Here is a 17,105-nt window from a genome sequence, read left to right as displayed (position 1 = left end):
GATCTTCTTGACCAGGAAGAAACAAACTGAAATTAAGAGAAGCACAAACTTCAAACTCACGGAAGAAAAATAGCTGGCAAGAGTCACTCGGTATTTTAGTTCATACAGGATCAAATTTCAGGTGAGTGTGTTTAACCACTAAGTTACTACTAAAGCATAGATTCGGTGATGACAAGACACCAACAGTTATAACCCACTCTGCCAGCAGCCTATCTCCTCATTCTGCAGGAGCCCCACCCTCCGAGAAGCCGTTCTCCTAACACTTAACCCTTCTGTCTCCTCGCTGGCACGGTTCTTTGAGGGACACAGGATTCGCTATCTCTCACCACTGGAGAAATCCCCACGCTGCTCAGTATCCTGATCTCCTTCTCTCATATACTACAAACATCTAGAATTCTGAACTCCTCATCTTCTGCATCACCTCTGTCATCTGTAGCATCCTGTCAAACACCCAGAGCTGTGGGAGACCAAGAAACGCACACGGTGTCGGCAGAGCAGAGGGCCCACAACACTTACGAAATCCCATGCTGCCCGTCGAGCTGGTAGTGCTTCTGCACTGGCAGGATCATCTGTTCCTGCTCCTCGTCCGACGTCCCATCGAAATTCTGCTCGTTTATTAAGGGCCTCATCACGTCCATATCTAAAAAAACAGAAACAGTCCAGTACCACTGCTTGTAAATCTGAGGTAAGGCTACAACTCGTGAATTTTAAGTATCAGGAAGTACCAGGCTAGAGAGATGAAATGGCTCACTAGATAAAACGACGAACCCACAAGTTTAAGGACCTGAGTTCTGATCCTTGGCACTCACACAGAAGCCAGGTAGCCATGGCTGCTGCTTGTAACATTTGCACTAGGGAGACATAAAGACAACAAGCTGAGTGGCTAACCAGACTAGCAAGATACCATAAACTCTGAATTTAGTGAAAGATCTTTTCTCTATAAATAAAGTGGAAAACAACCTAGGAAGACACCCAAGGTCAACTTCAGGCCTATACACACACACAACACACATGTGCACACACACACACGTGCACACCTACACATGCAAGCATTCCTACACTCTACAATGCTCACACACACACACGTGCACACCTACACATGTAAGCATTCCTACACTTCGTACTGCTCACATGCACACACACACATGTGCACACCTACACATGTAAGCATTCCTACACTCTGCACTGTTCACATGTACACACACACGTGCACACCTACACATGTAAGCATTCCTACACTCCGTACTGCTCACATGCACACACACACACATATGCACACCTACACATGTAAGCATTCCTACACTCTGCAATGCTCACACGCACACACACACGTACACACCTACACATGTAAGCATTCCTACACTCCGTACTGCTCACATGCACACACACACACATATGCACACCTACACATGTAAGCATTCCTACACTCTGCACTGTTCATATGCACACACACATGTGCACACCTATACACGCAAACATTCCTACACTGTGCATTGCACACATACAGGTGCATGTGTAGCTACACATGTGCAAGTATGAATACACTCTGCACACACACACATGTATGTGCACACCCACACATGCAAGCATGCCTACGTTCTACCATGAGCGCACGTGTGTGCACACACACACACAAACACACACACACACACACTATGAAATGCCATCTGTATTCATTGCAACTGAGTGTCTTAGTTCATGTTAGCCCCGAGTCTTGATACTGTCACAAAGAAAAAAATCAGACTTACTTTCTGGATGTTCTATTGGATTACATACAGTGTAGAAGAAAAAACTTAAGAAATACAGAAAGTTCTTGTTTTATACACATGAAGTTTACAGGACAGGAAATGTGAAGAAATAATGAAATATATTTTCCAGTGTTCTCATCTCTAACAATGTTTTTGTGTGACTATTCCTCGCTGCCCTCTTACTGCAATAGAAACCACTCAATCTGAATTAAGACTGAAATACAAAGCCAAGCATGGTGGTGCACACCTTTAATCCCAGAGCTCAGGAGGCAGAGACAAACAGGTCTCTGTGACTTTGAAGCCAGCCTGGTCTACAAAGTGAGTTCCCAGACAGTCAGGACTGTTACACAGGGAAACCCTGTCTTGAAAAAAACAAAACAAACAAACAAAAAACAATGAAGTACAGAGATTTTAAAGGCAAACACTTTGATCTACCACTCACAGTGAGCTGACACACCAGGGGATGGAATACCTATAGCTAGAAATGATCAACCTCACTCTTCAAACTTCTCATTTTACAGTAATTTCAGGTTTAAATCTGCAGCAACAGGAAACATACTAACTTTCGCCATTTGATGCAACTGCTTTTTCCCTTTCAAACGAAGACTCAGTTCCATCAGTTACTGCAGCACTAACACACATGATCCTGTTCACTCTGTCTTGAAATTCCACACTCGAGTGCTCTCTTCCCCAGGAGTTCCCCATCAACTCCTCTGAGCTGCTTCAGGACAGGTCAAGGGCACAGCCACAGACTCCATTGTCCTGGGCTCTTCTGCTGGTCACCTCTGTCATTGTGTCTTTGGGGATGTTTGTAGTTCTCCTTACCTTTTTACTGTCTATAGACAGTTTGAAGATGTTTAAGTCATGTGTACGTGTGCATCTGTGTGTGGGTCTGTGCGAGACTGAGTGCAGTGCCTGCAGAGGACAGCAGGAGGCCTCAGATCCCTGAGAACTGGAACTACAGGTGTTGCTAGCCACCTGTGTGGGTACCAGAACCTAAACGCAGGTACTCTGCAAGAAAGAGCAGTGTACACTACCAGCTGAGCATCTTTCTAGCCTGCCTTGACAGTTTTGAATGTTATACAGTTTCTACCTATGCATGCTATCGATCAAATGTGAACTGTCCACTGGCTCTGCTCCCCTGGGCACTGCTGCTTAGGGAGACTGGACCTTCAGAGGTGGAGCCTGACTCACAGTGAGTATCTAGACAGGGCGGGCCCTGAGGTGCACAGCTTCAGAGGTGGAGCCTGACTCACAGTGAGTATCCAGACAGGGCAGGCCCTGAGGTGCACAGCTCAGCCTGCTTTCTGCGGTCTCTACCTCTTGACCCACTGAAAAGCGAGCAAGCAGCTCACGCATGCTCCCACCAAGCTAGGGCCACTTGAAACCATGTGCCATCTGCCACCATGTTTTCCCTGTCATGACAGACTGTAGCCCAGGAGACCTGTTGCCACCTCGTATTCTGTTTCCGAATGTATTATTTTCTGTAATGTTCTTCCCATCATGTCTCCATCTGTACCTTAGATTTAGATCTATAGTTCTCTGACATTCCCTCAACCATCCAGAAGCTTATGCCAACTAGAGTGTCTCAGATAGGCCTAGGAAGGCTCGCTAACAAACTGACATGCTCCACCCCTGAACAATCTCAACCAATCACCTTGTTTGGGGGGGTGTTTGCCCCGGGGCCCCAAACAGCCTATAAAACCATCCATGTGCGCTTGTTTGTTCCCTTGTTTCCTGCTCTTCACTGGAACCCTGGTTTTGTAAGCTCTCCCCTTATTAAAGCTAAATATATTATATTAAGCTAGCCTGGTTAATTCTGTTCGCCATTCGTTTACACCGTATCATCTGGCGCCCTAAAGTGTGTTTTTTTTAACTACCCCAGTTGCTCCACGTTGGGCGCCACTCTGTAGTAGTGCGAGTGGCGGGCTGTGTTCTGCCTGGCTCCCAACCGCCTGGCTAGCTTATGCCCCGAAATAATTACACAGAAACTATATTCTTTTAAACACTGCTTGGCCCATTAGCTCTAGCCTCTTACTGGCTAACTCTCACATCTTGATTAACCCATATCTAATAATCTGTGTAGCACCACAAGGTGGTAGCTTACCAGGAAAGATTCAGCATGTCTTAACCTGCGTCTGTCTCGGAGAGGAGAATCATGGCGACTGCCTGACTCAGCTTCTTTCTCCCAGCATTCTGTTCTGTCTACTCTGCCTACCTAATTTTCTGTCCTATCAGGCCCAGCAGTTTTCTTTATTAATCAACCAATGAAAGCAACAGATAGATACAAGACCCACCTCTATCACACCCCAAAGTTTCTGGCTCAGGTCCTTGGCTGGAACTGCAAGTCAGGCCTTAAGACCCTGATGTGGGGGGACTTGCTCACTCTCAGAACACAGTCCTAGCAGGTTCTTCAGAAAGAACTCACCTCTACGCTATTCTCTGGGGATTCAACCTTCATTCAAACTTAGCATACAAAGTACTGGGTCTCATGATACTTCCATACATGCTCTGTTTTTGTTCATCTTCCCCCTTACTTCCCCTGCTTTCCTCCCCTGACTCCCCTTGCCAGGAGCCTCTTCTGTTTCTATACCACTCTCCTTTATCCCCTCCCCAACTCTTCCTTAAGACCTCATTTTCCCCCTCTCATGGTGCCCTTCCTAGTTTCTAGTCTTCCGGGACTCTACACAGGACTAGCATAGCCAAGCCATGGGGTGGCTCGATTTTTGTCTTTTGTTTTATTTTGCTTTGGATTCTGGGTTTTTGTTTTTTATTTATTTATTTATTTTTTTAGGAAAATCTGGTATTTCCACAACAGCTGTGCCAGCTCACATTTCCACCAGCAGGAGGCACTCTTTCCCACGTCCTCACCAGCACTTGCTGGCTTCTGCTTCTCTGCATTTGGTTAATGTGTCCCACAATCCAGCTATCTAAAGGGCTAGGTGTAAAATCCTCAGCTCGCACTTGCCTTGCCTTTCTATAGCTTTTCCTGAGTCCTCCAATACCAGCCTTATCTTCTTGGTCACTCAGTGATTTGTCCTTTGTCCTAGAGGGCCTAATGACCTATTGTATCCTTTTTCTCTTTAACTCCTTATTGATTCTTTGTGGATTTCACATAAAGCACCCCAACTCATCTCCCTGTCCTTTTGTATCCACCCTCTGCTCTTGCAACCTCCCCCACAAAAAAAAAAGACAAAAATTAAAAAGAAATCTCATCATGGAAGCTGGAGCCCTGCCATTAGCCACACAGTCCACCCTCAGTCTATACATCTTTACTTGTAAGTCTTCACTACAGTGAGTCATTGGTCTGGCTCCTGCTACCTTGGCGTTGGCTCACTCACACCTCCACGACCAGTGCGGCTCTCCTGTGCTGCTCAGGTGCGGTGCAGGGCCTGCTCTCCTGTGCTGCTCAGGTGAGGTGCAGGCCCTGCTCTCCTGTGCTGCTCAGGTGCGATGCAGGGCCTGCTCTCCTGTGCTGCTCAGGTGCGATGCAGGGCCTGCTCTCCTGTGCTGCTCAGGTGCGGTGCAGGGCCTGCTCTCCTGTGCTGCTCAGGTGCGGTGCAGGGCCTGCTCTCCTGTGCTGCTCAGGTGCGATGCAGGGCCTTCTCTCCTGTGCTGCTCAGGTGCGATGCAGGGCCTGCTCTCCTGTGCTGCTCAGGTGCAATGCAGGGCCTGCTCTCCTGTACTGCTCAGGTGCGATGCAGGGCCTGCTCTCCTGGGTTCTACAGCCTAGGGTAAGGGGCAGGACCAACTCTCCCACTCTCATGTGCCCAGGTCCAGTTCTCCTGCCTGCTACAGGTGATGAGGGGCAAGGGGGTAGGACATCTTTCTCTCACCCATGCCACCACACTGGGCAGATGAGGGACAGAACCAGATCTCCAGCTCTCACACCCTCAGAGCCAGTTCACCCACACCCTTGCCAACAGGGTCAGTGCTACTGTGCTGCCCAGGCAAGGTGCAGGGCCCACTCTCCTGAGTGCTGCAGGTGACGAGGGGCAAGCAGGGAGAAGGTATCTCTCCCTTACCCACATCAACACACAGCATATGAGGGATGAGTCCAGCTCTCCTGCTCTCACACCCTCAGAGCTCTCCTGCCTCCAGGGCCAGCCCACTGTGCTGCCAAGGTGAGGTACAGGGCTCACTAGTGCTTCACCCCATGAGGGGCAGGGGCGGATCAGCAGCTCTCCCTAGTGCTGCCCCCAGTGAGGGGTGGAGCCAACCCTGTGCAGTCCTTGGATATCATGGTCCCAAGCAGCAGACCAGGGACATCCACATGGCCTTTGGTGGTAACATGGGCCATGGACATCATCACAGACCCGGACCTGACCTTCAGTGGCAGCAAGGGTAGGGACTTCACCATGGCCCCAGGAAGCTGTGTGGGCCGCTCACATCAGGCTGTCCCTCTCCACCCTCGAGTCTCCAGACCCCTCTCTTCACAGTGCTCAAGCTGTTTCTCTGCTCTTTCTCTCCCATCTCTACACCCCACATCCGCACATTGTGGTAGCTAGCTCATGCTGCAAGCAGGATCTCCAGGTGTCTTCTTCCTGCCCACTCTACGTGGTGGTGGGTGGGGGTTCTCGGTGTCTTCAAGCATTTGTCCAACCAAAAGTTTCCAAAGGAAATAAATCTCTGGCCAAAATTGGGCAATACAGTAAAACCAATTCAACACAGAGTCGTGCAGTCTCATGAACTGCCACCACAGCCAACTACAGGGATCAGCAGAGAGGCCAAGTATTGCCCAGTTGTGGGTCTCCATTCTGCAGGCACTGCTCCTCTACCTGGCTACGATGCATTAGCATTAGGGGCAGCCCCTGCTTCCATTGTTAGGAGTCCCACAAGTAAAACAAGCTACACAACTGTCAACTGTCATACGTGTGTGTGTTATATGTATGTATGTATGTATGTAGAGGTTCTAGGCCGGTCACATGTAAGCTCTCTGATTGTTGGTTCAGACTCTGTGAGTTCCTATGAGCCAAGTTAGTTGTTTCTGTGGCTTTTCATACCCAAAGATGCTCAATCATACCACAAGATACTTGCTCAACTATGTTCACAGCATTTTTATTCGTAATAGCCAGAACGTGGAAACAACCTAGATGCACCTCAACCAAAAAAAAAAAAAATGGAAAAGGAAAATGTAGTACTTTTACACAATGAAGTGTTATTCAGCTGTTAAAAATAGACATCATGAAATCTGCAGGCAAATGGAAGGAACCGGAGAAGCACGATACCCGGGCTGCAGTGGAGAGTCTGGAGAAGCACGATACCCGGGCTGCAGTGGAGAGTCTGGAGAAGCACGATACCCGGGCTGCAGCCGAGAGTCTGGAGAAGCACCATGCTCAGGCTGCACTGGCTGCCATTGTCATCTTGAGTCTCCCCTACCTGTATCCTTAGGCCCAAATACTTTACTATGGGCATCTGGATCTGGTCACCCTGAGTTCATCTGTCTAGGAACTGAATGTGCCTTCTCGACACACTGATTCTGGTTTTCTCTTGGATTTCTAAAAATGTATCTTGGACTATAGTTCTAAACCTTTGCAGGTTCAAATGCTTGCTCTTCTCTGGGATTCCAACTGTAGGCGTGCCAGCTCTCCCTTGCCCATCTTTCACCTCAACGCCTTTCTCTCTGATCCTTTTGATCTCTCTCTTTTCATTGCTTTGGCAAGGACACATCACTCTTGTGTTTCACAACACTCTCCCTTGGCAACGTGTAATCTCTCATCTACGTTCCATTTCACGATCCTAAGTACCTCACATACAAGAATCCCAAAGCAGGTGTCCGGCTTAGGGCCTGGGTGAGGCTGAGCAGGGAGCACAATGTCTTCTGGCTGCATTAGCTCTGCAATTAGGTTCCCAGTGATCTCTTCCTCTCTCTCTCCCTTCACCGGAGGGTGTGGGGAGCCTCTTTTCTCCTCCTCTAGCTCTTCTCTATGAGAAATCTTAGCCAAGGCTACCCCTCAGTCCTATTAGTAATAAAATTAATTTTCTAGCCTCAGGCCCTGAACTGCTAAGTTGAAGACCAGAGGTCTCTGTTCAGACCCTTAGCACTTTAAGACGTTCACATTGAAGGAGATTTCCAGTGTTTCTTCCTAGACTTCTAATCCCACCCTTACATACCCTGATACTACCCCTGTTCACTCTCCACAGTGTACCCCTGTCCATTCTGCAAGCTGTCCCCCCGTACACTCCACGCTGTCCCCCGTACACTCCACGCTGTCCCCCCCCCGTACACTCTACACGCTGTCCCCATGTCTACACCACACTGTCCTCCTGTCCACTTCATGCTGTGCCCCTAACTACTCCATGCCCTGTCCATTCTCCATTAACAACAACTTGATAATAACAGTGTTTCTTTCTCTGCTTGTCAATGTCTTCCTGCTGGTAATACCCTTGGGTTTCCTGGTTTCTTTCTCTGCTTGTCAATGTCTTCCTCCTGGTAGCACCCTTGGGTTTCCTTGCACTGTTCCAAGAATTATTTACTTTTGTTCCTTAACTGTTTTCACAGGCTCGGGACTGATGTGTTCATACATTAGCTCAGGAGCCCAGTCTAGCGCCACCTGGAATACAGCCTATGGATCTGTAATGATTTGGCAAGGCTCTACAATACGGGAAGATGCTTTTAAGTCTATGCTTACATCATTCTTCCTGAAGTGATACAACTAACAGAGAGAGGCTAAAACCATCTCAGCTGTGGAAAGCTCCAAATTCCTGCCATCCATCTATTCCTGAGGATTTTATAATTTAGACTGCACTGCCTTTTGTCTTTGGGTGGTTCCGCTGACGCTATCATCCTCCGTGTATTCTATGTGGGTTACTTTGTGGGGCTGCCTTGTTTCTTAGCCCCTAGTATCAAAGAATTTACAGGCTGGACTTAAACACAGTGAAAGCTCGCAAGGGGATAGTTAATTGTTCCCCCATGGAGGGTCTACTGCGATGCCATCTCATATTACCCCAGAAACACATGAGGATTAGCTGTATGTATCCTTTCTTAGAGCAGTTCCTACTTCCTCTTCTGCTCTGCTTCATGCAAAGCAATGTCACTGCTTCCCTATAAAACCAGTGCTGCAGCTTTGTGAGGGTCACCATAACAAAACAGACAACAGAAATCCACTATCCCAAAGGTCAAGAAGCCTGGAGCCTGAAACGAGAGTCGGGGAACTGGAGAAGTGAATTCCTCTCAGGAGCTGGGAAAGCTCTGCCCCAGGCCTCTGTCCTCTGTCCCATCTTATACGTGGTTGTTTTCACGTCCATGCAACACTCCCCCATAACTAAGCCTGTGCCTAAGTCCTCCTCTGAAAGGACATCAGTCACACTGCCTTCTACAGCAGGTCCTATCTCGAGTAAGTCACCTCCTGAGGTACTGAACCAGCATATGACTTCCGGGGAAGCTAGTGAACACTGTCAGTCATCCTGATTATTTTCATCAGCTTTGGTTTTATGCCTCAGTGCACCCCGCTGCCCTGTAGGCTCTTGACTTCATCGCTTTGATTAGCTCGGCTTGTCCAAACTACCAGTTACGCCCACTTTCTCATTTCTTTCTGCCCTGGGCTGTGGCTGCAGTGAGTTCACTGTGTTCTCCATAAAGATAGCGATCACTTCCAACATTTCATAAACCTTAACCATCTATTATTGGGAGCCGGCTGCCGGAGAGATCACAGCCGCCACGAAAGTCAAAGAAAAGGTAAGTTCTCTCGCGACTTTAAAAACGTATCAACGCTAAATGAGAAGTCTGTTTGTATTGTATGTATGTGGAATTTATTTTCAGATAAAACCTGGGAATCTAACCTACAAGTATAGAATGGCGGTAAATAGCAGTTTTGTAATTTATGGTTGACTTTCACGTCAGCACCACAATGTTCACTGGACTCACACAGGTCGGTTGGGCTCAGTCCCTCCAAACTAAGGTTGTTTAGCAACTGACTTAAGTTTGTTATTCCACCCCAAGTCCCACTTTCCCCTGGTTCTAAAGTCATTCTCGATGTTATAACTCCTGGAAACATTAGCCATGTCTTAATGTGAAAAAAAATCTGGTATATTTCTTTGCTTTCAATCCATTTTCTTATCCCTCATATTTGAACATCTTAATAAAAGTCAATTATTCCAGAACACTCCTCTAACCTCAGGATGAGATTTAAGGGAATTGACTTGTAAACGTTGAGATTGACAGAAAGGCACTTAAAAGGTTAGGAACTCAGGAGTCTCCATTTATGCAATGCTTTGACTCTGCCACTGCAGCCGACTCAGCGGCATGCTGCACGGTCCCCACGTCCTGCCTCCACGCCTAGAAGATTCTAAGAGCAGCCGGAAAGGTCTGTGACTTCCCGTGTTCCAGCCTTCGTTACAGGAGAAGTGCTGCATACTAAGAAATATTTATCTCCTTTAACTAAACTAAGAATATGTGAGGGGTCAAGTTCCAGAAATGAGTATATTAGCAAAGAGGTCATAGAGTAACTCGAATCTCAAGAATTAAAAGATACTCAGATGCTAACACAAGGAAAGCTACAGCTAAGAAGTTCCAACTTAAAACATTCATTAATATCCCACTCCAACCAGAACCTCTAAGGGCAGATCTGCGCCAACAAACTCAGAAACCCCACCTATCACTACGAGGCAAGGAGAAACTATTTCCTTTTGAACCTGAGGATACAACATGTCTTGCGTTTGACCCCCTAGAAGATGCAATAGTGTTTTCTTGCATGTGGTCTCCAGCACTAACACTGGCCTTGGTCAGCAGACCACACAGCACATGGCCTGAACCTCTGCCTGCTGGTGAGGACATGCAACAGTCTATTGTGTTTAATCTCAGGAGTCCAACATACTGCCACCTGACCGGATAATCAACAGAAAAAGTAGGGTGTTTTACATCCTGTTTTCTATACTAAGTACCTGAAATCCAGGACACACACACTGCAAATACTCAGAGACCAAGCTCATGTAGCCAGTGGCTGCTGGGTTGTTAAACGCAGAGGAATGAAGTCAGCTGCATGACATCTTACCCAGAGGCCTCTGGGCCTGTTGTATCATACACATAATGAAAGTCACAATGCCTACCTCTCAGAGGAATAGACAAGGAGACGACACAGCAGGCAGGAAGCATTGAGCCCACTACACAGCACGTGAGCCACCCATGAACGGCAGTTCCACCCTCGCTGTGTAACAATGCTACAGGCAAATTACACTTTCTCGGGCTTAAAGTACTAATCTTTGACATAAAGTTAGAACTAACTTAATAAAAATAATTGATAATGATCATTTTGGAGCAATAAAGTGTCCAATAAGACTGAGTTTGCAAAAACAGTAAGTTATACCAACTAAAGGGAAACAGAAATAGAGACGAGTGTTAAAAATCAGCCCTGAGGAGAGTCAGAGAGACAGCTCCATAGGCTCAGCAGGTAAGGGTGCTAGCAAGCCTGAAGACCTGAATTTGATCCCTGGGACCCACAAAGTACAAGGAGAAAACTGACTCCCACAATTATACCCTGGCCTGCACATGCATATACACACATACACACGTATGCACACACACACACACACACACACACACAGACACACAAGGAATTACTGCATTAATCCTGTAATAATAATCATGGTGATGATGATACCTAAAAACCCAACATGGTAAAAGCTGTAACAGAGTGAAGAACTGTGGTGATATCTTGTTCGTACGAATAAAGCTTGCCTGAAGATCAAGGGCAGAGTTAGCCACTAGTTAACCATAAAAGTCTGGAGGTCTATGCAGACAGACAGGAAGTGATATGGCTGGGCAGAGAGAGGAAATGGTAAGGAGGGAGGAGACAAGAACTCAGTCTCTTTTCGGCTGGGAAGTTGAGGTGGCTGTGATTTTGCTCCTTCACCTCTCTGATCTTCAGGCAAGTTTTATTTGTACAAATAAGATATCACCACAAAGAGCACATGAAATAACGTCTGAATCCTCTACATTAAGAAATTAAAAATCACATGAGCCATGTTGTTTATACATAGTCTGTTATTTGCTGGTGTTTTGATGTAATTTTTGATCAAGCAGTAAATCAGACAGTTCTGATAAAAAGCTATGGTTAAAATTAATAATGCCTTATAAAATAGTAGTAAGCAGGAGATTTCAAACTATTGGGGCATGATTATTTCTATTCACAAGTGTATAACTTATATGAATAAGAAATGCTCATTTGAGTCAGTGTTATTCACCCTGGACATACTATGCTCCATACGGACTCACCAATGAAACTTGGACGAGGCAGAACATGAATGATCTCTTATGTCACGCCGATTCTTGTTTCAGCCTCAACTGCCTACCCTGTAGCTAAAGACTGAAAACTTAGCAATATGTATTAAAGTCTCACAGTGCTCATTACTGGCAAGCTACTGATAAAGTCGTTTGCCGAAAACTTGCTAAGTATATGCAATAAGCAGCTTGCTCTACTCACTAGGAAGCACCCTGACTGCACACTGTGGTGTGAGGTACCAGACACACGGAGGTGGTCTCTACTCAGTAGGAAGCACCCTGACTGCACACTGTGGTGTGAGGTACCAGACACACGGAGGTGGTCTCTACTCACTAGGAAGCACCCTGACTACACACTGTGGTGTGAGGTCCCAGACATGCGGGGACGGTCAGAGCTTACTGTAAATCAGGAGAGGGACTGTACGCTCACGCCACACTGCAATGTTTAAAGAGCGAAGTGAAAATGAAGAAGAACATACACCAAAGTGGAAATAAGCTAATGAGGGTGCAGACGGACCACAGAACCGTCTGTATCCTTTTCTTTCTATGAAAGCATTGAAAACATGATGCTAAATGGCTCTCGTTGTTCTAGTGAAGTAAGAAACCACTTATAAGTGGTCAATGACAACAGGATGAAGGACACATGGTTTCTTTATGTCATCACCCAAACCTACGCCACGATCTTCATCATGAATAAGAAGACTTTGCTCCTTTGCTCCTGTGGTTGAGAGAGTAGTATGTAAGGACAGTTTGGAAATCCCCAACGACTTGTGACATAAAGTCCAGCCTTTGAGAAAGACACCAAATCCTCTCCAGCCACGCTTTCCACAGATGTCACACTGCATAACACGCGGCCACTTTGGAAGAACGGAACACGTGTGGGTAACAGTGTAACAACACTTCCTAAAACTCATCTGGCCATCCCCACACTACCTCAGCAATAATTCAGAGCATCTGTGTATCCATTCTCTTTCCCCTCCTCCCTCACCTCCTCTGCCCTGCCCTGCCCACAGCTTAGGTGCTACCTACATGCTGACAGCTTCCAAGCCTCCCCCTAGACCTCAGCTTCCTGGAACTCTCCACATGAACAAGCTCTCAGCCAACTCCTCACCTCCTCTCTAAACCTATGCGGCTCCACCCACCAAACAAGTCACCTCTTACATAGGATCATTTCTACTAGTGGTACCAGCTATTTTTTCTATTATTTAAAAAAAAAATACAAGGCTGGGCAGTTCACACCTTTAATCCCAGCACTCGGGAGGCAGAGGCAGGCACATATCTTTGAGTTCAAGGCCAGCTTGGTCTACAGAGTGAGTTCCAGGAAAGGCTCCAAAGCTACACCGAGAAACCAGTCTTGAAAAACCAAAAAGAAAAGACAAAGAGAGAGAGGAGGGAGGGAGGGAGGGAGGGAGGGGAAGGGAGGGGAGGGGAAGCCGGAAGGAAGGAGAAAGGTCTAAGCTTCTATCAGGATGCCTCCAGTCTGTGCCCTACCTCACCCCACAGACACTGTCTCAGGCTGCCGGAGGATCCTCCTAGCGTGGCCTGTGGCCTCCCTTCAAGTGAGCAATCCTAATGAGAGAGCAAATAGGAAGGCACAGAGCTTCTTACAGTCTAACTGAAGAGGTAAACCATCAACAAAGTCCAGCACACACATACTCAAAGGAGAGGAAACGAAGCCCCTTCTTTTAAAGAGGGAAACGTACGTCTGGACACATCATTAACCTGCTGTAAGCCCTCAATCCAAGGCACCTTCACTCTTCAGATGCAGACCCCTGGAACCAGCCTGACCACCTCTGCCCAGTCTCTTGAGAAAGCAAGCTGGTCTGCATCTTAACATGCATAGTCCAATCACCACTGTCTCCATTGCTGCCTCCGTGGGAGTCTGGAGAGCATGCCGGTCTGCATCCTAACATGCATAGTCCAATCACCACTGTCTCCATTGCTGCTTCCGTGGGAATCTGGAGAGCATGCTGGTCTGCATCCTAATATGCATAGTCCAATCACCACTGTCTGAATTGCTGCCTCCGTGGGAGTCTGGAGAGCATGCTGGTCTCTGTCCCAAACCTGTGGAACGCCCTCCAGCTGCTGCTTATGCCCTTTAGTCCGCTCTTCACATGGAAACCACCAGAAGCAGGCTTTATTTTGTATGGTATTGTCTTTAAAAACAAGGTCTCACGTGGACTAGGCTGGCTTCAGACTTGCTACGTAGCTGAGGATGACCCTGAACTTCTAACCCTCCATCTAGCTCCTGAGAGCTGTACTGCTGTGCCCAGTTGATGCCGTGCTGGGAATCCCACCCAGAGTTTATGGCACATAGCTACATTCCCACTGCCCTCCACCATTAGCCTTTTAAATCCTAGCTCGTGCAAGGCCCACCCTTTAATCCTGACACTTGAACTCAGGAGGCAGAGGCAGGCAAATAGATCTCTCAGTTCCGAGACAGTCGGGGATACACAGGAAGACCCCGTCTCAAAAATATGCAAGTAGCTCAACCTAAGTCAGTCACGTCACTGTAAATACTCAGCTAGCCCACCCTCCCCTCAAATTCCCTCACACTGCTCCTCTTCCACAGTGCCCCTCCCTGGCCAGGCTGCATAATTCCCTGCTCGGTATCTCCGCTGCTCATCTGCTTACTAAACCCAACGGCCATGGCAGGCATCCTGATGGGTTCGGGTTGGGGTCTTTTTTCATGATGTTTCCTGTGCGCTGAGCTACACAGTGAGACCTCACCTCAAAAATTCAAAAGGAGGAGGGCTGGGGAAGATGAAACAAACGTGCTTTTCCAGTTAATGGTCATGCTACACGGTGAACGCTCTTCCGTGCCATGTTTAAGAGCTAGGCAGTAGATGACTGCACGGCTAAACCGTATCTTAACCCACGGCCTTTCACTGGACACTCGGACAGTAACTACCTAGACCTATTACAGATGCTGCAACTAATGTCCTCCGGCAGACATTCGTGTGTGTGACACGTGACTGTGAGAGCACATGCGCCAGGGCACGCGTGTGCGTCTGTGCACATGTATGTGTGTGTGCGCACACGTGTGTGCGTGTGTGTGTTCGTGCGTGTGCACATGCGTGCGTGTGTGTTAGTTAGAGGACCACTCTGAGGAGCCTATTCTCACTCCCACCTTGCTTGAGGCAGGAACTCTCTGGTTTCTGCTGCTGTGTTATGCACTATGCAGCTGCCACTAGAGCGAATGAGTAATTCTCCTGCCTCTGTCTCCCATCTCAGGGTCCAGGGATAACAGACAGCCATGCTCCACCTCTGTACATGGGTTCTGGGGGGTCCAAATTCGGGCATCAAGCTTGCATGGGAAGTGCTCTTCCACACTGAACCATCTTCTCAGCCTGATGTAAAATATTAGCACAGGATTTACTTCCTTGAGAACTAGCCTAGACGTAGAATTGCTGAGTGAAAAGTTGTACTTTCTGGGGGTGAAGAGGTGAGTCGGGATCTCCCCCTGTGGACCACACTGGCCTAGAATTCACTGAGCACAGGTTAGCAGCCCTCACTCAGCCCAGGAGCGCTGGGATTGCATCACCACGCCAGCTATCTAGGTTTCAGTGATAATGTGCTATCCTGCTCCTGCCAATCTCCTCACACCTCGCTAACATGAGTTATGGATGAACTGGAAAGTCATATGAACTTGGGTTTGCAGTTACCTGGTCCTACCTTTAATGAGCTTAATTGCAAGACAAAAGGACTTGCCTGGTTGAGCTCCTGGGGGAGATCACGTGGACCCTGGGAGCAATACAGCACCCTGCTTGAGGCTCTCAATGAAAGTTACTTTCCACTTAAAGTTTCTATCTTTATTGTAACTTTAAAGAAAACAACTACAAAGTGCTGGCACGTTATTACAGGAATGCCAGCCTATAAATTAAAGTACGTTTTCATTTCACCTCTTTCCTTGCAGTTAACATCCTGCATGGAATTAGAAATATTCCTAAACGCAGTGTGCAGCTGGGAAGACCTTGTTTTATCCTAATCCTGGTTTCTGTTTTTCTGACAGCAGCAAACAGAAGCAAACCTTCCAAAACCGTGGAAACAGAACACGGAAAGGTCACCAGCCAGGTGCTACATCTTGTGCCCCCTGGCACCAATGTCCCCATTGGAACAGTTGGGAAGCAAAGAGTTAAACGAGGAGACACCCGGAGGTGAGATACAGGCTTAAAAAGAAAACAATGGCAGCTTCCTTACAACATCCTGGAAAAAACCAGTGACAGCGGCTCCCGCCTTCCTTTGACGTGGACAAACAGGGCGACTCCCCGCGCGGGCGCACAGTGCTACCAGCACTGGCCGGTGGACAGACAGACTGACACACACAGGAGCCTTGGAGACACACCAGCAGACAGACGCCAACACACACGAAGCAGCGCTCCCTGCAAGGCCGGGCCAGGCCTAGGGACCACTGTGAGGTGCTGGCCCTGGAGGAGCTCACTCCGGCCCGACTCCCCTACCAGCCTCTGCCTGGGGTCTCTGCAAACCGCGCCACCCGGTCACCAGTCACCCGGCGCCCAGTGCGCGCAGGGACGCCCCCGCCAGACGCGCGAGCCACCGGGAGCCCGGACGCCGCCGCTAACGCAGAGGTCCGCACCCTGGACTGCGAACGCGAGGAACACCCACGCCCCGGGTCCGGGTCCGGGTCGGGCCCCGCAAACACCCACCGAGCTCCTCGCATCCCGCCGCCTCCGCCGGCGCCGGCGCTTCCATCCCTCGGGGGTCTCCAGGTCGCCGCCGCCCGCTCGGCCGCCCGCACTGCCGAGCATGCGCAGAGCCGCCCCGAGGGGCGGGGCCCGAGCCAGCCTCGACCGTAGCCCACGAGGGACTGCGCCTCGCGAGGTGTCAGGCGCGGTTCCGAGAGGTCAGGGACCAAGTCTCTGATCCCCGGGGCTTCGCGTGCCGAAAAAAACAGGGCCTCGGACCGACCGCGCAGAAAGCAGGCAGCCTGCAACTCCGACGGCCGACATAGTCTCTGGCCCTGCCCCCCCCCCCCCCCTCTCTCTCTCTCTCTCTCTCTCTCTCTGTCTCTCTCTCTCTCTCTCTCTCTCTCTCTCTGTCTCTCTCTCTCTGTGTCTGTCTCTGTCTGTCTCTCTCTCTCTCTGTGTCTCTCTCTCTGTCTCTCTCTCTCTCTGTCG

At 48.5% G+C, this 17,105-nt stretch overlaps 1 protein-coding gene across 2 annotated transcripts in view; it reads right to left on the bottom strand.

Moving 5' to 3' along the window:
* Positions 1–16,833, bottom strand: part of Slc36a4 (solute carrier family 36 member 4) — a 38,323-nt gene extending 21,490 nt beyond the window's left edge. The window contains exons 1-2 of one of the 2 annotated variants that reach the window (XM_041657086.1): positions 16,635–16,833; positions 517–640 (exon numbers count right to left, since the gene is read on the bottom strand). In XM_041657086.1, the coding sequence (XP_041513020.1) occupies positions 517–640; positions 16,635–16,680 (170 nt within the window). In that variant the 5' untranslated portion in view covers positions 16,681–16,833. The remainder of the gene's footprint in view (positions 1–516; positions 641–16,634) is intronic. The other variant, XM_041657085.1, reaches the window with a different exon arrangement.
* Between the last annotated feature and the right edge of the window lie 272 nt (positions 16,834–17,105).

This window comes from Microtus oregoni, unplaced genomic scaffold (genome assembly GCF_018167655.1).
Source record: "Microtus oregoni isolate MIOR12 unplaced genomic scaffold, Mior012 000008F_ref0000371, whole genome shotgun sequence".
NCBI lineage: Eukaryota > Metazoa > Chordata > Mammalia > Rodentia > Cricetidae > Microtus > Microtus oregoni.
Note: the sequence above shows the minus strand (reverse complement) of the source record. Positions and strands in the feature narration are given on the sequence as shown.